Source organism: Brassica napus, chromosome C6 (assembly GCF_020379485.1).
Source record: "Brassica napus cultivar Da-Ae chromosome C6, Da-Ae, whole genome shotgun sequence".
NCBI lineage: Eukaryota > Viridiplantae > Streptophyta > Magnoliopsida > Brassicales > Brassicaceae > Brassica > Brassica napus.
Window position 1 is genome coordinate 15,772,628 of NC_063449.1, and position 23,822 is coordinate 15,796,449.

The following is a 23,822-nucleotide window of genomic DNA, read 5'->3' on the forward strand; positions in this document are numbered from 1 at the left end:
GTTCCTTATATAGGAGATTACACCGTCATAGATAAATGGAAAGATTACAAATCATAATCTCTTGGTTATGAGCCATCCACAATCTGGTTCATAACAAGTTGACATATTTTTTAGTTTTCTTTGAAGAAAGTCACAGCGTTTACACGTGTCATTATAAATTGTATGATCACAAATACATCTATATAGTCATGATCACTCATATTTATGTGAGAAAAGAACATATTGAAAGAAAAGTCAAAGATGAAAAAATGAAAGTGTGGTCCAAGTCTTTTAACACTAAGGAAATCAGAACAGATATAGTAGTCAGTCCTCCACTTCGTGGCTGTAAATAAAATGATTTGAAATGTTGACACCGATGAGTTGTTGTTATCCAATCATATTTGCGAAATCTATCATCTTACTGACTCTTTTGTCATTTTTGATGGGTGATTCTATTTGTATTCCTCATGGCTGGTTTGATTCTAAGGACCACATTATTTATATATTGGAGGTTTTTTTATTATTTTTCAAGACTTTTCCTGAATAATACAAATTTTAATTAGAGAATTTGAGCCATAATCTGCAAAATGCACCACCGATTATTTAAAATCTTGAAAAAGCAGAGTGATGTGGATTTTATACTTTAAATTGCAGAACGTATGCAAATCAACATAGTTTAAATATTCACAATGTGGCTTTGACTCGCTTCCATGACGAATAACAATGCATGAATGTGAACGAGAACATGACAAACTATCAAAAAAAAAAAAAAAAAAAAAAAAAAAAAAACATGACAAACTATCAATGACTTATTATTATCTCAGATCTTTATTTCAATTAAATATCACCCACCAGAAAGACTGGCTAATTTTGGCACAATTTCTTATTATTGAAGCTTTAGAAATACAGCAATGTGTCTCTAAAAGTCTAAACAGAACCGAAAGATGTTGAAAATGAGTCTTAGATAGATATTGGCAGGGAGAACTTGCTCTGGTATTGGCAGTTTTACTAGGTTGGTCAAAAAGAGTTATAATAAGGGGACATACTGAATTGACTCACAGCTTCAACAAGGGGTTTCTAAATAAGAATTCAACTACTCAGTCTTTTGATATTTGATCTGAGAGAACTGCTTTGTGCTCTGATACTAGCAAAAAAGTTACAAAATCTCAGTGGCATTCTTATAAATGACAGACTGTGAAAGTGATATATGAGAAATGCAAGTCTCGAGGTAAGTCTTGAGCATATCAAAGCTTGGAAAACTGAGGATATGAGATTGAATAATGCTGCTCAATGAAAGGTGATCCTGATCTCTATTCAGAAAAAAAGCTTGAAAAATCATTATGTAAAGCTTTCCCTAGCTTCAGGCCCTTGCATCAGATTTCTCCGCCAAGTAGTGCTCAAGCATGTCTTCTTCATCATCTGTGTATCAAAAAAAAAAAAAAAACAAATATGATCCTTTAAGAAACATTGCTTCAGCGTGGAAACCAAACCAAACAGAAAAAGACCATTTTACCTTCAAAGTCATCGTCTTCAAAGTCAATGTCTTCATCATCTTCCTCCTCAGATTCTTGATCAGCAGCGACCACTGTTCCTCTCTGAAAAAATGGGATGGTTAACAACAACAGGTATCTGTTGTGAAAAAGTAGATTTCTGAGAAATACCGCTTTGCCACTCTCAAACCACTGTCTTCCTGTAAGCTTCTTCTCCTTAGGCGCCGTAAGAGCAGACTCAGGCATCAGCCTTGGGATGTTTATTCAATAACAATACTTATTCATTAGTGTATACAAATGAGAGCAAGGGGAACAAGAATATGGAGGAAAAGTTACTCACTTGGCTCGCTCAAGTGCAAGCTCTGCCTCATATCTCTCTCTCCATGCCACAAACGTCTCCAGCGTAACAGGTTCTCCATGAGGAATAATAACCTGAATCAACATGTATTTAGACAGGAAGAGAACAGCATATATAGCTCATGAAAAAAGCAGAGCAGACAACAATGCCTCATCCTCTTTGGCAGTTTCTTCCTCGGCATAGTCATCTCCATCGTCTTGCCCATAGTGTTCAGACAACCAGTCCTTTGCTGATGAGACCAATGTATACATCATGGCCATTCCAAGATTTTCTGCTGCCTGTGAAAAACGGTATCATGAAGAGTTCTTATCATCATCAAACACTAAAGTTGAAAGGGAGATCTTTACCTCTTGTTCAAGCTTCTCTTTTAAGATGGTGAGATCACTAACATGGATTCCTCGGATACTGGAGGAAGAACACTCAATCATCACATATCTTTGTTAATAAAAAAAGGGTGGAAGTAATTAATCACCTTTTAACATCCAAAAGTGGAACCTCATCCGGATAATTTTCTGTGTGGGAGACAAATTTGAGAGCTCTAAGACTGAAAAAAAGCATATCAGAGGCATAAGGGATCTTCTTAAAGAGTAGTAACCTGGTGGGATTGATGACTCCTCCAGATCATCATCATCCTATGGAGGGAGAGCAAAGAAGAATCAAAGACAGTGGCAAATTACTGAAAGAGGGTGAGATGAAATATAATACATGAGGAGTGACTGTTATCTGAAAGCATCGGTTAGAAGTATTAAGCCCACTTTCACTAGAATGAATCTCTGCCACACAAGTCAAGACAAAGTAGTAAAGAAGACTTGTTCATTGAATAGACAAAGGAAACTAAAATTCTCAAGAAGGAAGAAAACACCTTTGAAGTCATCAGCAAGTATAGATTCAAGAGCTTCAATCTCCATCTCCTGTTCCTCCTTGTACTCTACATCAGAAAATCCGACATCAATTGCTCAAATTTGATGTTAAACAAAAAAAAAGGTATGAAGGCATTTGATCGAACTAACCCGTCATGATGGCCAACTTTGGAACCTTTTGTCGTGAAAGGTTTGAGATTTGTCTCTGAATATCGAACTGGACAGTGAGTCGCCTCGATGTTAACGAGAGATTGGCCTAAAAGGCGATATAACTTTAGGTCCCAAACGGTGTCGTTTCCTTCGAAGAGTTCTCTTACTCTTGAAGTAACTCTCCAACTTTTTCTTTTAACGGAGATAGATACCCTGTCTCGACTTGAGACCCTCTTCTCCGAATCTCCTGAGAAAAACAAACTGTCTATTCTAGTTCTGTCCGTGGAGCAGCTGTTTGAATCGGTTATCACAAGGTGAGAGTCATTGTCTTAGTTTAGATCAGTCCTTGTCTAATGGTCTGAAAGACAAATCCTTATTTGTTTCTTATCGTCTTTGTGTTCTTGAAGGGTATCTTGTATTTGTAAGAAATGGACAACATAAGTGGATTGCCTGATGAACTGTTGGTGAGGATACTATCGTTAGTTCCAACAGAGGTTGCTGTATCCACTTGCATTCTCTCTAAGCGATGGAAGTTTCTTTGGATGTATTTGCCTAAACTTGACTTCACTGATAGAGACGAGTCTCTCCTTGTACTCAAGGACTTTATCAACAAGAGTCTGCCATTACACAGAGCTCCGGTCATAGAACGCTTGCTTCTTTCCTTGTACGAGTCAAGAGAGAAAAACATTAAACCTGAAGATATCAGACAATGGGTTGAGATTGCAGTATCTCGCCATCTACGTGAGCTGGACGTTTCTTATTCTTCTGATAAGAAAGAAAACATGGTTCCCAACAGCTTGTTTACTTGCAAATCTCTCGTGGTCTTGAAACTCAGATTCTTGACGCTCATGGATGTTCCCTCCAAGGCTTGTCTTCCCTCTTTGAAAACTTTGCTACTTGAGCTTGTGGTATACGAAGATCAAAAACCCTTTGAAGCGCTTCTTTCGATATGTCCTGTCCTTGAAGATCTAGAGGTGTGGTTCCGTGAGGATGAAAGTATCCAAGAGTTCACTATTAGCGTCCCGTCTTTGCGGAAGTTGTGCTTGCATATATCTTATTATGGGTCCTCATTGGAGCGGTATGAGATTGATACTCCTTGTTTGGAATATCTCCAACTTGCGGATTGGAATGATAGTCCTTGTTTGGTTAAGAATATGCCTAAGCTGAAGAAAGCACATGTGGATGTTGTATCCTTTGCTGTCAAGAATGTTATTCGATCAGTCACATCTGTCAAGCATCTTACAGTATGCTCAGAGGTATTCACTTAGTTTTTACTTTTATCAATTTCAAGTCTTCGATCTTGTTAATGAAGTTTATAATATTTGTGGGTGGGGGCAGGATGTGTATGGTGATGGTAATGTTTTCGACCAGCTTGAACATCTGACGCTATGTATTTGCAAAGATGATTCGTCGAATCTCCTTGCTCAGTTTCTCAAAGATTCTCCTAACTTAAGAGTCTTAGTCATCTCTCAACTAGATGTAAGTTTCTTTGGATTAACAATCAGTAAACAAATATAGTTTTTAATTAAATCTAATTCTTCTTCTGGTTGGGGGTCTTCTTTAGTTACATGCAGATTTAAAGACCAATGAGATGGGTTTCTGGAACCAACCGAGTTCTGTTCCTGAATGCTTGCTGTCCAGTCTACGGATTTTGAACTGGGAAGGATACTTTGGGAGACCACAAGATAGAGATATTGCGGTTTATATTTTGAAAAACGCTCGTCACTTAAGGACAGCAACTATTTGGGCTGATACAAATGAACATGATGTTCCAAACCTTGAGATGATCAAGGAGTTGACACTTTCTTCCCGAGCTTCAAGCACATGCGAACTTGTGTTTGTTGAGATGCCTTGAGAAATCATTACATGTCTTTTCATTTGTGTAATAGAATCCTAATTTGATATGTTATCGTGTCTGTAAGAGTATTTGCTGACGATGTTGACAGATGATGTTGTGTTGCATCTGTTCTCGTGTGTGTGTGTCCAACAATGATCAGATTGTTCCTATATTATTAAACTTATGCATTCAATCAACGTCTGTCTAGGACAAAAAGGTCTTGCTAACTTGGACACTGGGTGTTGTTGAACTACCCCCAAACATCCAATGGGGTCAGTCTTGGTGAGAAATGAGGGACGTTAAAGGCATCGACAATGGCGTCTTTTATCATACATAAGCCAAAGGTGACATCTCCTTTCTTTCACTAGAGCTGCTGATTCAGCATTTTTAAGAAAGATGTTTGATTAGATTTAGCATCTTGTCTTGTCTTGTGTGTGATGTTGGTTTAGCTGGAAAGCATCAAGGAGTTGGATCAGTTTATGATGAAGCATCGTAAGGATTATGTTGATCTGCACCGGACTACTGAACATGAAAAGGATAGCATTGAACATGAAGTAACTCATCTGAGCTCTTGAGACCATATTATATGGTTCTTGAATAAAGTAGCATCTCACCATTGAGAAAAACTCAGGAAGATGAATGTATATTAATTATCACTTTAGATAGCTATTGAAGTTACTATCTAGGCTTCAGACCATATCATATGATTCTTAAGAAAAGTAGCATCTCACCATTCAGACAACTCAGGATATATTAATATTTTAGATAGAGAGGGAGGGAGTTATTATTTTGATCTTACATTTCTTTTATCTCTTTTGTGTTGATTGGATCGATAACTTTGTGTAGTATCATCGAGAAAATCTTTTATTTGCAGATTACTACTGCTTTTATTAAAGCTTGCAAAGAACAGATCGATATTCTCAAGAACAGCATTAGAAATGAAGAATCAAACTCCAAAGGATGGCTTGGCCTCGCAGCAGCGGAGGATAACTTCAATGCTCTGATACTATAGCACACAAACATGGAGTGGTATGAGTATGAGCCAATGTAGTAACCCAACTTTATTGTTATAGATTTTTTTCCGTTCAGATGTGTAGACGTAATGGTAGTTTTATGTTGGAAGGTTTTGATTCTGAGCGAAAAGCTTCATTCAGTCACTTTACAGTTTGATCAGCTTAGAGCTACTCGTTTCCAAGATATTATTAACCGAGCTTTGCAAGTGCAGTTCATACAACTCTGGCCAAGAGGAACGCAAAGGATGCAAGTGCTTCCGGAGGCCATAGAACCAGATGAAATTCAAGCCCAGCCTCGTAGAATACAACAACAACAACAGCTTTTAGACGATGAAACACAAGCCCTTCAGGTAACAAGACAACTCTATATGGTTTATTAAAACTTGCATGTGTTTTGTACTTGCTAAATCTTGACAATTTATGTAATATTTGTAGGTGGAGCTAAGTAATCTTTTAGATGGTGCGAGGCAGACGGAGACTAAGATGGTGGAGATGTCTGCATTGAACCACTTGATGGCAACTCATGTTCTGCAACAAGCCCAACAGATAGAGTTTCTATATGACCAGGTTAGTACTTATCAACTCCTCTCAAAGTCAAACCCTCATGTTAACGCACTTGTTTTCTTAGTAGAATTTCATGATGCCTCTTCATTGCTACCTCGAATTGGAATTTTATAAACGGGAAAGAAACTTCGTATTGGTCATGTTACGCTGTTTTGTGGTATGAACTGGAACTGTTACTGTTTTCAGCTGTGCTAAGTTGCTAAAACCCCATTTGTATGTGTCAGTGCCACTGTCAGGATTAGGGGATCTCTCTCTCTTTGTGTGTGTATCTTGTGGGCCTGTTTCTAACTCAGATTTGACACTAAAAATGCAACGAAGAACGTGGAGCTTGGAAACAAGGAGCTTTCACAAGCAATCAAACGTAACAGCAGCAGCAGAACCTTTGTCTTGATGTTTTTCTTCGTCCTTACTTTCTCTGTCTTGGTACAATTAAAGAGTCTAACACCATTCAATCTCCAACAAACCTCACACACACAGTTTGTGTAGATTTTAACTGTTGAAAAAGCATAAAAGTATGAAAATTTGGAAAGGTGTTTGATCAAAGTCACCGTCATTGCTATCAAAGTTGACACCTTTGAGATGTCTTGACAGTTTATTTGACTCGTGGGGCTATGAGAGATAGATAACCTAAAGGAGAGGACAAAGTTCCCTAAAACGGTGTCGTTACGCTCTGTAGTTAGAGTCTCTCATCTTGAATAGGCTGCTTTGACCCCTCTCTCTCCAGACAGAACAAGCCGTTTCTCTCTCACCTCTTACTCTCTCTGACCCTTCTCAAAACTGAAGGGAAATGCGGGTTACCGATTGATAAACAGATGGAGAAACCTAACTTTACATAGACAAGAGACGCCGCCGCCGCAGAGATCCCTGCTTCTTCAGTGTAGGTTCTCTTCCCAGATCTGCTTCTTTGACCACCAGCTCATCCATTGTGGTTGCATGTTGGTGGGGTTTTTCTTGGTTGCAGGATTCAAAGGAGAGAGACTTCCATTGAGGTTTTCAAGATTCTAAAGTTTCGATTTTTTTTTCTTAAAGTTCGGTTGGAAAGTTTTGGCGTTTTTTTGCAGCTCTGGGGTGGGGTTGTGTTCTTTGTGGGTAATGGAGGCTAATGATGACCTAAACTTGAAGGCCATTAATGCGTCGGTAGGAAGATTAGTCTGGGTTCGCCTCCGTAACGCCTCATGGTGGCCCGCACAAACTCTGCTTCTTGAGGAACTTCCTGAAACCTCTCTGCTTACTCCACAAGCAGGCACTCCTATAAAGCTTCTAGGTCGTGACGACGTTAACGTGTGAGTCTACTCTTTTAAGCCCATTTCTAAGATATCTAGAATCATTGTGTTTTTTGTGTGTGTACTTGATTCCTTATTCACTCCAGGGAGTGGTATGTCCTTGAAAAGTCCAAGAGCGTCAAGGCCTTTCGTTGTGGAGAGTATGATGCTCACATTGAGAAAGCAAAGGCTGTTGCTGCTGCAAAGGCTACTAAGAAGAAGACTGCCAAGCTTACTCGCCGAGAAAACGCCATCAACATTGCTCTCCAGATTGAGAATGCACATCTCTGTAGCTCTGTAGAAGATGGATTGGATTCAGCTCCCGACCCCACTATGTCTTTCCAAGAAACGTTGCTGAAGGTGCAGCCAAAGAGAAGAAGAAGAACACCGAATGACTCAGAAGATGATGGGACTGAAGGAATCAAGCGAATGAGAGGGCTTGAGGATATTGGCAAAGAACATGATCTCGGTGCTATTGTCGTGTACAGGCAACAAGTGGGTTGTGATTCAGTCTCCAATGGAGGAGACAAGGCATGCTCCCCGTTGTCACTGAAAAGAAAAAGATCACAAGTAGTCATAAATGCTAATGACTGCTCTAAAAGAAAAACCCGACGCAGGCAACTGACTAAGGTGCTAGAGACCACGGCTATAGTCTGTGTCCCTGTCACCTCTGGAATGGAGCCTGTGGAATCCATGAAAAGTGTCTCTGTCGTTATCAACAATAGTTCAGACAGCACCGGGGTTTCATGCGAGAATGTTGTTGGAGCCAAGGCAAAAGACAGTGACATTTCCAGCTTATCAGTCTCTGCGGAGGATGATCCTTCTTACCAACTATATGATGTTCCACTGACCGGAAAGGCAGTTAATGGATCTGCTTGTAGTACAAATCCACCAGATACACAGCTTGTCATCTGTGATTTGAACAGGATTGAGAAGAGCACTTCTGAGTGGCAACTTAAAGGGAAGAGGAACTCAAGGCAGATGAGCAAGAAACAAGAAGCGAGAAGATTTGTGTACGGCGAAGAAGCTAATAACAGCAGTCCTTTGCCTCTTCCTGCGCTGTTCGAAGTGAAGATTGAGGTGAAAGCCAGCTCTAACAAACCCCGTGTTCCTCTGGTTTCTCGAATGAGTGAGTTGAATGGGAAAGCTATTGTCGGGCATCCTGTAAGTGTTGAGGCCTTGAAAGAAGAAGGATATTGCAATGGTACGGTGATGTCTCAAGATGTTGTGAAGGCGAAGCCATTATTGTCCGAAAAGAAGAGCAAGAAGAGGAAATCACAGGGCGCTTTTGGAAAGTCAAAGAAGAAATCGTCTTCTTCTTCGGTATCGATAAAGACAAGGCGGCTCTCTACTCTAACGAGCCAGAAGCTGACGGGAAGAAGCAAGATGCAGACAACAGGAAAGGCAAAGGAAACGGTTGTAGCTTGTATACCGCTGAAAGTGGTCTTCAGTAGGATAAACCAAGTGTTGAAAGGCTCAGCGAGACAAACGCAACACCGACCATTGCCATCTGCAGTCAAAACATGAGATAAATTTTTAGGAGAAGTCATCACTGATGGGTTTTGGGTACAAAGACTGAGACCTTTTTTTGAGTCATGCAGAGACATAGAAACAAAAGAGAAGTTGCAAGTGAGCAAATGTATATATAGCAGTAGTTAGTCGTTGAGGTGTAAAACTGAAGGGTTTAGATTAGTAAGATGAGAAAGTTGCTTGTTTACTCATTGTTTGTTTGAATTCTCAAGTTCTTGTTTATGTGTTTGTCATTTGAGTCTCAGTTCCTTCATACATTTTGGTTTAACTCTTTAAGAGAGAACAAAAAGATTAAAGCTTTTCTTCTTAGAAGATTGAAACTTTTGTTCTTTAGAGATCAGCAATGGAAAAAGTTAACTCAACTCTATGTGTGTGTGTCTTTTGTTGCCTCTTTTGTTTCGATAAGTACATTTGATTTTTATAAAGTTAAGCTAGTGGATATCACCTTCGACATCGTGTCATCAATATCAACCAACTGAATATTCTGCAATATAAGGATTTAAAATTGAGAAAAATATCTGGAAAGATGGAAAACGCCAATGGAATACATTGAACACGTTCTACATGTGTATGTTCTAGCTGTTTGTATCAGCAACAAATGGACCGGCCAACAAATTCAATTAGAACCATTCAATATTTATTCTTCCTTTTCACGTGTCACAAATTACTTGAAATGATACTGAAGAAGATGAAATGATTCTCCAAACAAGAAAAAAAATGATTTGAAAATCAGTACATGAAAGTGAGATGCACTCAGACGCAAACTTTTATTTTTTTTGTCAACTTTAAACATTTCAGATCAGTGTCTAAGACAGCATGTTCGTACGGGGTAATGTGACTAGGCCTGAGACTTATTATCCGAGATCCGGATTCGATCCGAGATCCGCTCCGAAAATAGGATATCCGGGGTGTCCGGATCCGAATCCGGATCCAGATATCTTAATTTTTAGGTCCGGATATCCGGATCCGGATCCGTATTTTTAAAATACATTAAATTTTTAAATTTTATTAATATTTATATTTGATATATTAATATTTATACATGAATTAATCTTATAATATTATATTTTAGTTTTTACAATATTATAAACATATATAAATATATTTATAAATATTTAATTTATGTATTATATTAAAAAAATTAGTATTTTTTGTTAAAAAAATTATTTTTAATTATTTGGACGGATCCGGATCCGGATATCCGTGGATAATAGAATATCGAGACGGATATCCGAAACCCAGATATCCGGAAACCACGAATCCAGATCCGGATATTAAATCTACGGATCCGACGGATCCGGATCCGGATACCCTAAATTTCCCGGATATCTGGATATTCCAGATCCGGATCTGTCCCAGGGCTAAATGTAACCCAAAATTAGTTTAGTTATTATTAAATGTTTTATGTTGACTCCAACCCATATAACATTAAAGTGATTATGCTCAATATTCATAGGAAAAATAATAAAATATATCCATGTTCTCGTTGCAATTGATGGATAGGACATCTGCTCACCACCATCGACCGAACTCATCTTCCGTCGACCGACATCTTCCATCCAACATCGATCGATACTGAGCCGCGAGACATGGTTGCAACTTTGATACTTGTACGTGATGATAGAGGAAACCTTCATGACCAGGAGGGTCATCTGCGTAATGCAGCAGGTCAGAGAATAAATGCTCAGGGGGCTGCAATCCCTGAGTCCGATACTGATGCTACAGGCACTACTCTACCTGTAGATGAGGCTGCTCGAACCAGATCATTGGCTAACTACAACCGTCCAGATCAGTTCTACACCAACCGATCAGCCATTCGTCCTCCCACTATTCAGAGGGATTTCGAGTTGAAGCCACAGTACTACACACTCGTGGGACAGACACCTTACTATGGGTTATCTCACGAGCATCCTATGGACCATCTGGAGAGGTTCGAGGATCTTATATCTGCTATTAAAGTCGAGGGAGTCTTTGAAGACCAAGCTCTTTAAGTACTCACTTGCTGGAGATGCTTCGCATTGGCTTAAGCAGTTACCACCATGATCTCTAACAACCTCGAGAGACATCAAGAATGCATTCTTATGCAATTTCTTTGATGAAGCGCGTGCTGAAGACTTGAGGAGCAAGATTGCTACATTCACTCAGGAGCCTACAGAATCATTCAGAAGCTCCTTGATCAGATTCAAGTCTTACCAGAGAGACTGTCCACACCATGGATTCAATGAAGTACAACTGCTAAGTACTTTCTACAGAGGCATCGCGGTACAATACCAGATGGCTCTTGATGCTTCCAGCAATGGGAACTTCAACACCTGGAATCCAGAGGAGGCAGTGAAGGTCATTGAAAACCTAGCATCTAGCAGCAGGACCAAGAACACTAATTTTGAGAGGAAGAGATATGCCACCATCCTTGGGAATGATCAGATGGATGAGGTGAAGGCAAAGCTGGACAGTGTTCACAAGCTTCTCAGGAAGCAGGTCTGCTTGGTTGAAGATGCAGATGCTGTAGACACAGAGGGGAGAACATAGGAAGCAGATGTGAACTTCATCAGTGGAATTGGATTTCAAGGTTCTGGAAACCAGGGTGGAAACAAAAACTCCTATGAAATAGGGGCAATTTCAACCAGAGTTCACAGCACCAGAAACCCTACAACAACAACTACAACTATAGCAACAACAAGAGTTATGGAAGCTCCTACTACCAGAATCCACCACCGCCAACTCAAGTGAGCAAGACTGAGGAGATGCTTGATAGAGTTCTGGAGGGACAGCAGCGCATGACAATGGACTTCAATGGGAAGATTGATTCTGTCTACACCAACCTGAACACAAAGTTTGAGACTTTGAGCACTCATGTGAAGAAGCTGGAGATGCAGGTCGTTCAGACAGGTGAAGCTGTTAAGAGGCAGGGAGCCTTGACAAGAGGGGTAGAAGATAATGTGATGAGGCACCACGTGAATGCCATCATTGGGGATGATTTCTGGCAAGTTGTAAAGTAAACGAAGCTGCAAGAAGAAGATTTCGACGTAGAGAGTCTGATGAGTTTCGGCGGTTCACATTGGTGTCGATCGACACCAAGCAACAAACATCAGTCGACAGAGGTCATCCAAAATCGATTGACATCCTCTCCTGGACATTGACTGACAACACCTACGGAATCAACCGCATCTTGCAAACCCATAAGGATCATGACTCACGAGGAGTTCGCAGCAAAACACCCACATCCGCTCAGCCCTGTCTACGTGAAAATCGATCGACATTCTGACCCTGTCATCGATCGACATCAGGAGCCCTTCATTGATCGACATCAGGAGACCATAATCGATCGACAACAACGAGCACCCATCGATCGACGAGCACCTATTACGTACCGAGTGCAGATGCCGAAGATAGATGTTGCACGTCTTAATGCACTCAGGCCCAAACCCAAACCTTCAGAAAACTTACCAAAGGCCGTCAGGACACCTTCAGATGATGGAATAGATTCTATGGAGGTTGATAAGGTTCCTACGGAAAGAACCCTAACGAAAAGAAAGAAAAAAGTGGTGAAACATCTGAAGAGGGGGGCTAATGAAAAGGAAAAGAAAAGTTTCCGAAAAAGAGTCTTCAGGATTCCTCTAGAAAAGCCATTCGATGAGACTTATTATACCCACAGATTGTGGATGTTCTTCAGAGAAACCAGAGAGACAGAAGAAGACATTAGGAGAATGTTCTGTGAAGCTAGAGAGCAGATGAGGAAGAGGGTTACATTGAAGAAGAAGAGTGATCCTGGGAAATTTGCAATACCTTGCGCGGTGAAGGGTATTGAGTTTCCACATGCCTTGTACGACACATGAGCATCAGTCAACATCCTACCTAGGGTTATGGCAGACCATCTAGGTCTGCAGGTGGAGCCTTCCAAGGAATTATTCACTTTTGTGGATTTTTCCCAGACGAATTCAAGATGAATTGTGAGAGACCTAGATGTACATATTGGTAGCCCTAGTTCCAGTTGATTTCCATGTCTTGGACATCAAGCTGAACTGGAACTCTTCTCTACTACTTGGGAGAGCCTTCTTGTCAACAGTGGGAGCAGTGTGCAACTTGCAAACCAATTAGTTGTGCCTAACGCTCATAGATCCTCATATCCACTACAACCCTATTCCAGTCAAGAAGCCACAGACGACACCCAGAAGAATCAATGATCCAGGAATCATTGCAACATGCCACTGTGGAGCCGAGTACAGGACAGAATACTCGGCATCGATCGAAACTCACACTGCAACATCGATCGACAGTGCACATTAGATATTGACCGACACACCAAAGGAAGAATCTGTCGACAGTAGTCTAGAAGAATGGGAGAACGACTACTACAATCCCATCATGGCAACACACAACATGCATACAGAGGAGTATGATGAAGATTATGAGGAAGAACGAGCCATAGAACAAAGGGCGAATCTTGACGAGGAAGATAGACTTCTCTGTCATTCCTCTTGGAAAAAGAAGTCGCCATCGATCGACAGATATGGTTCAACATCGATCGACACTCAACCTCACCAACCAAACCACCTTCGAGCATCGATCGACATTGCCTACTTCCCATCAATCGACACTAACGTCGACGCGACCCGAGAGGGAGATTACTCAATTGGCAGTTGGGCAGATGATCGCTATCACGAGAGCTACGCAGCAGAGACATCATACTGTGATCATGGAGCTGATGAACTTCATGAGGGTTTCACATATGAGGAACTTCTCAACATGCAAAGACGAGATGAAACATATCAAAATCAAGCAGAAGCTGCTTGGGGAAGAACACGTTTCAGCCATCCGATCGACAGAGCAATCCGTCCATCAATCGACATCAATCCTTCAACATCGATGGACGTTGATCATACCACATCGATCGACATCCGTCCAAAACCAAAAACCACTGTAAGAGAAAAAGATAAATTTGATAACCAGTATCTAACTCCAGATGAATTTAGTATTTTCAGGGACCCAGATGGCTATGCAAAAGAAATAGACGGACACACACTACACGTATCTCGAGAAGATATCGCAGACATCCTTCAGACATCCAATGGAGCAGACAATCTGTTCATGCATCAATGCAACATTCCAGAACACCAACATAAGTTTACAAAGGAGTTCTATGACACAGCTGGTGGCATAGACAAAAGCTTCAAACAAAGGTCTCGCCATCCAACTCAACAATCGGTCGACGTTGACGTCCCAAAATCGGTCGACAGACGTCCAGAATTTGGCAGAAGGGCCTTTGATCTTTTCGGTACTAGGAGATTCTACTGGGAAGAAAAGGATGAGTATGGTATCTACAGAGATGATCAGGGATACGCCAGAGATCTAGATGGACACGCCATTCGTGTTCACAGCAAGGATATCAGAAGACTTCTGGAAAGAGCTTCAAGAGATGAGCCAAACTACATTTGTCTTCCAAAACATGCTAGCTCATTCACTCAAACAAAGCTAGTACCAGAGATCTACACCAAGGACGAGATCAATGAGATGTTCTATGGAGTTTGTGGAGAACAAGAGAAGAACAAAGAAACCTTCGAGATGAAACTTGATAGTGTCTACTATCCATTGAATGATAGTATCAGTTGGCTGACTACTTGCATGGAGGAGATGAAGCAAGACATAGCCAGAATTCAGCGCGCGATCGACGTTGCTCGACCTACATCGATCGACAGACATCAATGAGCATCAATTGACAGTCTCCTACCAGCATCAATCGACAACCGCAAACCAGCATCGGTCAACGACAACCTACCACACTCATATTCGATGAAGTCTCAACCAGATTTACACACCAGGGAAGAGATAGATCAGTTAGTAGAAGAGATCTACAGAGCTCTGGAAACTACATAAGAGAGGCTTGATGGGAGATGTGATGACATCTATTTCTTAATGGATCTTAGCATTTGTGCTTTGACTTCAAAGATAGAAGCTATTCAAGGGGAATTGGTGGAGATTCAGAGTTACATTGCCCGTCGACCAGAAGCATCAGCATCGATCGACAGACGCAACAACAAATCGACCGACATTCATCATCAGACATCGGTCGACGAAGCTTCAAACCTAGGGAGGCTAGTACAAAAGTTGACATCAGATATGCCTGATACACACAACCATGGAGAGGAGATCTCAGCTGACACATACGCTAGACTTATGAGACATCAGTTCATTCTTGAGAGTCTTAGAGATAGATTGCAGAAGATAGAAGATGCAACTACAATAATGAAGGACAAATGGCGCAGAGGAGATGAAGCAATGAGAGACTTCACTGGTACATGGTTCTACAAGCGCAAAGAAGATATGGAGACTAGTTTCCTAACAAGTGCTAGCTTTCAACATCACTAGCCCAATCACCTCCAAAGTCAAGCTAAATGACTATAACAAAGCGCTGAGTGGGAGACAATCCACTATTAGGTACTATTTATGTAGTTTTTATTAATATACTATTTATGTTGGTTTTTAATTATTGCGGGTCATAAAAATAAAAAGAAACAAAAATAGATCCGAGTAGACGATTGCCCTAAGTATCGACCGATGAGACACTGTCGACATCGATCGACAGAGCAGTACCTGCATCGACCGATATCAACATCCTTACATCGGTCGACATCCATCCCAGTCTAGTATATCGTTCTAACTCGTTACATTGAGTACTTATGATTGATTATCACCATAACTCCGACTGAATTTTACATTAGGGACAGTGTAGCTTAAGTCTGGGGGGAGGTTTACTGATATTAGTTTATTCATGAATTTTAAAAATATTTTCAAACATAAGTTTTTATTGAGTCAAGAAAGGGATAATGAACTTATTAGATTTTTGCTTGTTATCTAACCACTCTTTAGCACCATTCTAGAACTTACTGATTGCAGATAGTACTAAAGATACTAAAGTGGATCAATCTGTCAACTATGTTACACTTGCTGAGATTGTTTGAAAGAACCAAAGCTGACATCCAACACTAAACTTGACACAACTGCTTGTCTTGGGGCTTGGTATACATGGGATCAGATTCTTCAAACAAGTCTGGAAGGTAAAGCCTTGTGTATATACATTTATCACCCTCTCTCTTTATTTTTGAAATATAGATATTATAAAAAAATTATTATTATTATATATATATATATATATATACATATCTATTACAGATTTATTAGGAAGGGATTCGAACAGGACTTGGTGGCTACAACCATTAAGGCTTGCTTCATAAGAATTCTATAGGTAAATGATTAGACCATGACTTGGTGGATACAACCATTAAGGCTTGCTTCACAAATAATCATAGGATATAGGTCAAAAAGAAGTGAATATGACTTGGTGGCAACCACCATTAAGGCTTGATTCATGGAAGCCTGTCCAATCTTGATCAATGATCTTGCAAATATAAGCAGACTTTTACTAAGAGAGAAAATTAGTAGAGAGAGAGGATAAGAACTAATGTTTACCTGCAGGTCCAGATACTTGTTTGAAAATCCTTGCATCATGTGATCGATACTCTCAAGGTAAAGCCTGCACTTTTATTTATGCTAAGAAATGAGGTTGGTAGAGGGGAATGTCAGACAAGATTTGCTAAGTTGTTAGCTAGGTGAATTTGGTTGCTAAGCTATGATATGATATAATGTGCTTTTGTGATTATGACTTCTTAAATGTGGATTGCAATATTGTAGAGGTGATGATTCTAAGTTTAAATTTGTGTGAGTCCCTACTGTTTTCAAACTTCTTTCAGAGAGACTGCCTGTTTGTTTTGCTTGAGGACAAGCAAAAGGGTAAGTCTGGGGGAGTTGATAGACCATGGATTTGACCCACTTTCACCCATGGTTTATAGTTGTTTTTACTACTAATTATTATATTATAGAGTCTATTTATTATATTTATAAGATCAGAAGTGATTTGGAGATAAGTGATGATTTTGGAGCATTTTGGAGATATTTGGAGCAAGCACCCGAGATGACCATCTAGCTAGACCATCGGTCGATATTGAGGAACAAATATCGATCAATGTTCACATCAGAACATCGATCGACAGAGAAGCGCGCAGAAAGCCCGTTTGGTCACAGCCGACTTGAAGCCCAAGTCTTCACCAATTTACAAGATTACACCTGACGAGTTTTAACCTAATTATATAAGCTTTGCCACCATGTTAGAGGCAGATTGTGCTTTCTTGTGTTTCTAGTTTTATTACTTGCAGCAAAAGGTTTTTATGATTTTGATAGATTGGAGAGAAGATCCAAATTTATAATTTGTGATTGGAACTCCATTAATATTTATTTACTATTCTAATGAAGTTTTCTTACCTAATTGCTTTCATGAATTGCTTGGCCATGTCTGAGTAGTTCCACTGTTAGATTTTAGAGTTTAAATAGGTAATGAGAGATTAGCCCCAACTATAGATTGCTGAGTTGTGATAATAGTCATTAGGATTGTCATTAATGCTTGTTTCTAGATTAGCTACCTAGAACATGCCCTTGGATTGATAGATAAAAGCGATAGCTTCATTCTCATCCTGAAAACATTCTAACTGAGCTAAGTTTCTTGCTAAGAGTAAGGCGAGAGCTGATCTAGTGAGCTTAGTAAGCATCATTCAACCCGTGCATAAAGCTTAACTAGAAACGCGTCGATCGATATACATACTGGATAATCGATCGACGGAGTGAAAGGTGTATCGATCGATATCCCTATAGGATCATCGATCGGCACTGCTATTGATCGAACACATTTGTTTGGGTCATTAGATCTAGTTAATAGACAAGTCCAGACATGCGAGAGCTGATTGACTTGTTGATTTAGTAGTTGAGCTTTACATTATCATGCATGCAACTCATTAGGTATTTGTAGGATTATAATCCCAAGTTTCCTGAATAAAAACCCTAAGTCTAGCTATTTCCTTTTAAGCACCAAAACCTCAACCAATCAATCGAGCAATTACTTGCTCAACAAAACTGCAAATTTACATTTTAAATCATAAAACATCATACTTAACAAATCGTATTAGATTCATTAGGTTCCCTAGCTCCTTGTGGATTCGATCCCTAAGTACTGCAATTGAACCTTTTATTTGAGAGAGTAAATTCACTCTTTTGGGTAATTTGAGTGATATCATATCTCCAAAATGCTCCAAAATCATCACTTTCTTCCAAATCACTCATGATCTTATAAATATACTAAATAGAGTCTATAATATAATAAATAGTAGTTAAAGCACTTATAAACTATGAGTAAAAGTGGGTCAAATCCATGGTCTATCACAAATGAGGCTTCTGTTAAGGCGTCGTACCAATTAAGTTGTCATGTTGCATTTAGTTCCATGAGAACAACCGTCCAAACACATGTTAGTTCACAAGCAACACATGTAAGTGTAAAAGTAAGACGGAAAATGTAAGAATAAGTCGCCATTTCCAAGCTATACCAAAGCTATAGTATAGTCTCCAACTAATCAAACAGATCTAACTTGTATGAAATAAGTGGTATCCATACTATTCGAAAATGTTTCATAGTATAGTATTCAGGGGCGGACGAAGGTGGGGCTAGAGTGTGGCAGGTACCCCACTCTTTTTTTTTTGAAATTTTTGTTCAAAATTTATAAAAATGCCATTTATTTTAAGTGTTATTGCATCATGTGCCTCATACTTATTGTTTAGATATCCCTGTATTAACACTTTTTATATTATGTGTACCATATTTACTAATTTTCTGTGTCCGCCCCTGATAGTATTATTTTACAAACACATTTGCAATATTCACCATTTAAACGATTACTTACAGTTATGGACGCATTAATATCATGACGAGGTAAAACTCGGAATGAAGACTTGAGGTGAACAACACAACATCTTCATGTAACAACAAACAAACATGTACTATACTATTACTGTCTACTAATAGTATATAAAGTTCACATCTTATATAGTTACAATTGGTAGTGAAAGGTACCGTAGTGAAAGTTGAAATATCTAAGAATAAGAATCTAATATGAAAGTTTTACTAAATTTAAATGAATGAAATTTTTGTTTATAAAAATATAAATAATATAATTCGTTAATTTATTTAATTTATATTAAAAAATAAAATGTTAGAATCAGTAAACTGACATCAAATAAGTTTTTTAATAAAAATTGATCAAATAAGTATATATCACACAATTAATCAAACAAATTACAGAAATTCTATTAAAAGTTAATAACAAAACAGATTAAAATAATTAAAAAATAAAATTAAATAATATCTTATATATTTTCATATTTAATATAAATAAAATAATATAATTATATAGTTTTCCAATACACTAAAATAAAAATGTTAAAACACTACTTTCCAAAATTTTATAAAACTGATTTTAAAACGCGGGTCAAAATCTAATTTTAGTTAAATTACTATCAGGTACGTCATATTTTAATTGATAAAACGAGAGATTTAAACGGTCTGTGACATCCACATCACTTTTTAGATGAATGAAATAAACTCGTGATGTTAACTACGTAACATCATTAAGTTGAGGGATGTTGTCATGCATAAGATATGCTTCGTGTAACTAGGTATACATTAGTTTAGTTTGCATAGTTAGTCATGTGATGGTCAATACTTCATGTAGCCAGTAATCATTTTTCCAAATATAAATGCAAAATGTAAGATGTTTATTTTTAATTTACATTTTAATGAGACTTTTTAAGTAATTTGTTTTAAAGTTTGTACACTGACCTATAACATCATATATTTTAGAATAGAGGGTACAAAATAATGGTTGATCCAGAGTTTTTTTTTTCATTTGAAGTCACCGTATCTTTTATATAAAATATATTTTTTATTTATATAATAAATATTATTATTAACTAACATTTTAAAACGTGTATAACATTTTATATATTTTTTTTTGTCATCGACTTATACTGACTCTGTGAACCAAACCGAAAGATCTTGATCCATGTGAACGACGAAAGACGATTTCTTCCTGCCACTGCGTGCTAGGCCATCCACCTTTGTATTTTGCGTCTTTGGTACATAGATAATCTCTGAATGGAAGAAACTTTCTTTCAGGGCCTTTAAATCTTCTAAATAGTTTGCAAAAGCTGACCATTCTTCTGGTTCCGAAACCATCTTCACCAATTGAGAGCAATCTGTCGCAAATGAAACCTGAAATTGACATAAGTTTCGCATGCATTCCATTGCCCAGAGTAGTGCTTCCATCTCCGCATGAAGAGGAGAAAGACTAGCCCGAACATTCCTCGCCCCCAACAGCCCATCAAATCCTTCTAGAGTATTAAACCAACCCTGTCCGGAGAAAATATCATTCTCTTTCCAGAAACCATATGTGAAACACTATCTTCCTGGAATTGACGGTAAAGTCGTAACCTCTATGTGTCGTACATTCCTCTGTTCGTTCAATATATGTGCCTCAACCCAAAGTGTTGACTCTGTTTCTGCCAAATTTAGCGTGTCTGTAGGATCAAAATCCAGATTACTAAAAACTTTATTATTCCTTCCTTTCCAAATATACCATAGTATCCATGCAAACTGATGATCATCCATCTCCGGGAAAACTATCCAGAAGAGATGATCCATGTTAGTGAAGAGAGAGCTTGTTGGAAAAATAGCTGGATTTGATGGTATCTTTGAGAGAGCCCAAACCTGAAGTGCTGGGGGACATTCAAAAAACACATGGTTTATCGATTCCTCATCAGCTCTACACCGTGCATAACGTATATCCCCATGTATCCCCCGCGCTTGCAGATTCTTCTTGACTGCTATACACCCCGTGACCAATTGCCATAGAAAATGTTTCATCTTCGGTGGGAATCGTATCTTCCAACAGAACGCCTTCAATACATCCACCATGGGTCCAAACATTAATGGTGGTTTGTCTCTGTCTGGGTAAACCCGTTCTACCTGATATCCTGATTTGACCGTATATTTTCCATTGTTTGTGAAATGCCATTCATCCCTATCTACCATATGAGTTCTGCTCAGTGGTATACTTTCTATAATTTTCACATTTTGTGGGTCCACTAAAGTCTGAAGTGCCTGTGAATTCCGAGTTCGCGAAGTAGAATCAATGAGAGAATCCATTATGAGGTCTAGGTAATAGTTGTGTTTATTTTTATTAGCTGGTCTCGGGCGAGTGGTTGGGAGCCATGGATCCTTCCATATAGATATAGATGATCCTGATCCCACCCGTTTGATTAGTCCTTTACTTACCAGAGATCTAGCAGATATGATACTCCATGTTGAGGTCAAAAACGGTGACGACGAAGTTAACATCCAAATCTCCGGAAAAATCAGCGTGAACATTTTTTACGAAAGTTATTCTTCGTAAAAAGAATCTTCACAAAAAAACCTTGCGGTAAAATCTTGTTCTAATCTCAATCGAACTGTTAAATACCGATTGTCCGGAGGCAACGGACACGTATCGAAATCGGCCATGGACAAGCTCAAGTATGGCCATCGGACCACGCACAAGCCAAGCTCGGTCGCTGCGTAACGATCGAGCATGCACACGGCTCGGTCGCTACGTAGCGACCGAGCTCAAGCCAAGCACGGTCACTACGTAGCGACCGAGATCAAGCCAAGCACAGTCACTACGTAGCGTCCGAGCATGCACACGGCTCATTCGCTACGTAGCGACCGAGCTCAATCCAAGCCCGGTCACTACGTAGCGACCGAGCACGCACACGGCTCGGTCTCTGCGTAACGACCGAGCACGCACACGGCTCGGTCGCTGCGTAGCGACATAGCTCCACCCAAGCTCGATCGCTACGTAGCGACCAAGCACGTACACAGCTCGGTCGCTGCGTAGCGACCAAACTTTCCCAAAACGTCGATATGACACGAATCCATGCATTCTCGTCTACTCTTTAATGCTATCTCCCGTAGGCCATGGCTAAACCATTCTTTGTTTCTCATCCCTCGAAGTCATCAGTCAAACTTTATGATAAAAACCGCGGGAAGTTTGTTTTTATCGAAGAAACCGTAATAAACGTTTCGAGTCAAAGACGGCCCAAAGAGGCCTAAAACGCAACTCGAAGCCCACTTACAATTTCTTAACCGAAAACCCATAAGCCTTATGATGGTTTATTCTTGGTTCGTAAGGGAAGATAAATGTCAAGTTTCCGCGGATAAATGTCAAGTTTCCGCGGATAAATGTGAAGTTTCCGAAGATAATCACGAAGATATGGAAAATTGGAATATCTCCATTTTTGAGCTATGACGGCTTAAGGGCAGAAGGGGAAAGGCGCAAACCGACCTAGTTGAAAGTATATAAGGAGTCCTAGGCGAGAGGCAAAAGGGGATCAGAGACACAACAAATTTAGCACTTAGAGCAATTTAGGCAACTTTCCGTTTCTGTTATTCGAGCTGCGACTCAATTAGGTCTTGCAGTCTTAGGGTTTTAAAACTAGGAATCTCGCCGACAGCTCTCGTAGCCTAGGCTCTTACCTTGTTGTAACGCTCAAACGCAGATTCAGAATAAGATCTATTTTGCTCTCTTTTCGATTTCTTATTTTTCTCGTCTTTATTTCGTGTTCCGATTGCTTGGCGTGTGGTTTAGCAGATATCCGGGACCTCTAGGAAATTAGGGTTTTCCTAACTTTCCTAATTTAAATGGAAATCGACAGTGCGAATTTCGGTTCCCACAGTTTGGCGCTAGAAGGAGGGGGGGGGGTTACGGATTACTCTTACTCATGGCCACAAAACGCTTGATCGAAACGATGTCTGGATATATGAAAGACAAACTCGCAGCACTGACTGCTCCTATGGCAAACCCTTACGGAAACGCCGTAGTGTTCAACAAAATCAAAAACTTAGTCGCGACCTTCCGCCACAGGAAGAGAACTAAAACGAGCTCGCGATTTCTCCCTCTGAACACTAATGCAACAATATAATCTATCCAACCCCGTAAATTTCTTCTTATTACGGAGTTGGAGAAATCTCAGCGTGTTAGGGTTTGACCAAAAGACTTTTTCCGAAAACTTTTCGGAAAAATAAAACTTGCTCTCCCAAAAACTGCGGAAAATTCCTAGGTTACGCGCGGAAAAACCTTAGATTACTCGCAGAAAGAAGAGGAATATGAAATCTGGTACGCAACCCCCACGGCTGTACTTCTTCTTGATAACTTTCGGAGAAACAAAGTTGATTTCTTAAAAATCATTTGAAACCTAAAAACGGTTGACGGAGACGAAACCAAGCAAAACGGGAGATCGTTTCCCTCACTGCTAAAATGTTTTCTGAAACCTAAGGTTTCATAAAATACTTAAGAGTCGCTTCCATGGTAACATGAATCGTCGGATTCGAGCTTATTACGGAAAAATTACTCAAAACTTCCTCGGATCAATCCTGCGGAAAACGAGAAAATTTCTGATTAAGTGAGTCGCAATAAATTAAGCTCGTCACAGCCAAAGTTTATGGTACTTGAACCCAGAAACTAAAGTTGCAGAAGAGCCGCAAAACATTACTTTTCCGAAAAAGGGCTCTTCCATAGCCGAACTCGAAAACATGTTTTCGAAACAGCTTTCATAAAATTAAACTCATATTAGTTTTGCGGAATAACTTTCTTAAAATTAAGCTTGACAACATCTTACAAGACAGCTTTCGTCAATCCGAACTCGAAAACATGTTTACGAAACAGCTTTCGTAAAATTAAACTCATAATAGTTTTGCGGAATAACTTTCGTAAAATTAAGGTTGACAACATTTTACGAGACTGCTTTCGTCAATCCGAACTTGATAACATTTTACGAAACATCATTCGTAAAATTAAACTCAGGAACA

General features: G+C 39.4%; 4 protein-coding genes across 8 annotated transcripts; 3 read left to right on the top strand and 1 right to left on the bottom strand.

Moving 5' to 3' along the window:
• Positions 1 to 1,097: 1,097 nt before the first annotated feature.
• Positions 1,098 to 3,077, bottom strand: LOC111213543 (RWD domain-containing protein 1). 2 transcript variants are annotated; one of them, XM_022715329.2, is made up of 11 exons: positions 2,838 to 3,077; positions 2,690 to 2,755; positions 2,533 to 2,600; positions 2,423 to 2,459; positions 2,300 to 2,339; positions 2,175 to 2,232; positions 1,977 to 2,105; positions 1,810 to 1,901; positions 1,641 to 1,719; positions 1,493 to 1,574; positions 1,098 to 1,398 (listed from the first exon to the last, which is right to left on the bottom strand). In XM_022715329.2, the coding sequence occupies exons 1-11, from the start codon at positions 2,842 to 2,844 to the stop codon at positions 1,340 to 1,342; spliced, it is 717 nt and encodes a 238-aa protein (XP_022571050.1). In that variant the 5' UTR covers positions 2,845 to 3,077; the 3' UTR covers positions 1,098 to 1,339. The 2 variants fall into 2 exon arrangements, with proteins under 2 accessions (XP_022571050.1, XP_048617745.1); XM_048761788.1 differs by having other exon boundaries at positions 1,493 to 1,719.
• LOC111213542 (FBD-associated F-box protein At5g38590-like) lies at positions 2,938 to 4,871 on the top strand. Its single transcript, XM_022715328.2, has 4 exons — positions 2,938 to 3,151; positions 3,245 to 4,093; positions 4,176 to 4,316; positions 4,402 to 4,871. Exons 2-4 carry the CDS (start codon positions 3,266 to 3,268, stop codon positions 4,690 to 4,692), a joined length of 1,260 nt encoding a protein of 419 aa, XP_022571049.1. The 5' UTR covers positions 2,938 to 3,151; positions 3,245 to 3,265; the 3' UTR covers positions 4,693 to 4,871.
• Positions 4,782 to 9,298, top strand: LOC111213544 (uncharacterized protein At1g51745-like). Of its 4 annotated transcripts, none has more exons than XM_048761786.1 (7): positions 4,782 to 5,018; positions 5,124 to 5,703; positions 5,900 to 6,037; positions 6,123 to 7,128; positions 7,213 to 7,240; positions 7,313 to 7,534; positions 7,621 to 9,298. In XM_048761786.1, the coding sequence occupies exons 6-7, from the start codon at positions 7,344 to 7,346 to the stop codon at positions 9,038 to 9,040; spliced, it is 1,611 nt and encodes a 536-aa protein (XP_048617743.1). In that variant the 5' UTR covers positions 4,782 to 5,018; positions 5,124 to 5,703; positions 5,900 to 6,037; positions 6,123 to 7,128; positions 7,213 to 7,240; positions 7,313 to 7,343; the 3' UTR covers positions 9,041 to 9,298. The 4 variants fall into 4 exon arrangements, with proteins under 4 accessions (XP_048617743.1, XP_048617741.1, XP_048617742.1 ...); XM_048761784.1 differs by having other exon boundaries at positions 6,123 to 6,254; positions 6,476 to 7,240; XM_048761785.1 differs by having other exon boundaries at positions 5,124 to 5,228; positions 5,549 to 5,703; positions 6,123 to 7,240.
• On the top strand, positions 5,777 to 6,446 carry LOC125575383 (syntaxin-81-like). The gene is made up of 3 exons (XM_048759670.1): positions 5,777 to 6,037; positions 6,123 to 6,254; positions 6,438 to 6,446. The coding sequence occupies exons 1-3, from the start codon at positions 5,777 to 5,779 to the stop codon at positions 6,444 to 6,446; spliced, it is 402 nt and encodes a 133-aa protein (XP_048615627.1).
• Positions 9,299 to 23,822: the final 14,524 nt, after the last annotated feature.

Excerpts from the sequence above, each read along its gene's own strand:
- LOC111213543 (XM_048761788.1), bottom strand. Across the intron at positions 2,601-2,689 it reads ACTTGCTGATGACTTCAAAG|AGATTCATTCTAGTGAAAGT; the intron begins GTGTTTTCTTCC and ends CTTGTGTGGCAG. Across the intron at positions 1,399-1,492 it reads TGAAGACGATGACTTTGAAG|ATGATGAAGAAGACATGCTT; the intron begins GTAAAATGGTCT and ends TTTGATACACAG.
- LOC125575383 (XM_048759670.1), top strand. The coding sequence starts at position 5,777 with ATGGTAGTTTTATGTTGGAAGGTTTTGATTCTGAGCGAAAAGCTTCAT. Across the intron at positions 6,038-6,122 it reads ATGAAACACAAGCCCTTCAG|GTGGAGCTAAGTAATCTTTT; the intron begins GTAACAAGACAA and ends TAATATTTGTAG.
- LOC111213544 (XM_048761784.1), top strand. The coding sequence starts at position 7,185 with ATGTTGGTGGGGTTTTTCTTGGTTGCAGGATTCAAAGGAGAGAGACTT. Across the intron at positions 7,241-7,312 it reads GGAGAGAGACTTCCATTGAG|CTCTGGGGTGGGGTTGTGTT; the intron begins GTTTTCAAGATT and ends GTTTTTTTGCAG. Across the intron at positions 7,535-7,620 it reads GGTCGTGACGACGTTAACGT|GGAGTGGTATGTCCTTGAAA; the intron begins GTGAGTCTACTC and ends TATTCACTCCAG.
- LOC111213542 (XM_022715328.2), top strand. The coding sequence starts at position 3,266 with ATGGACAACATAAGTGGATTGCCTGATGAACTGTTGGTGAGGATACTA. Across the intron at positions 4,094-4,175 it reads ATCTTACAGTATGCTCAGAG|GATGTGTATGGTGATGGTAA; the intron begins GTATTCACTTAG and ends GGGTGGGGGCAG. Across the intron at positions 4,317-4,401 it reads TAGTCATCTCTCAACTAGAT|TTACATGCAGATTTAAAGAC; the intron begins GTAAGTTTCTTT and ends GGTCTTCTTTAG.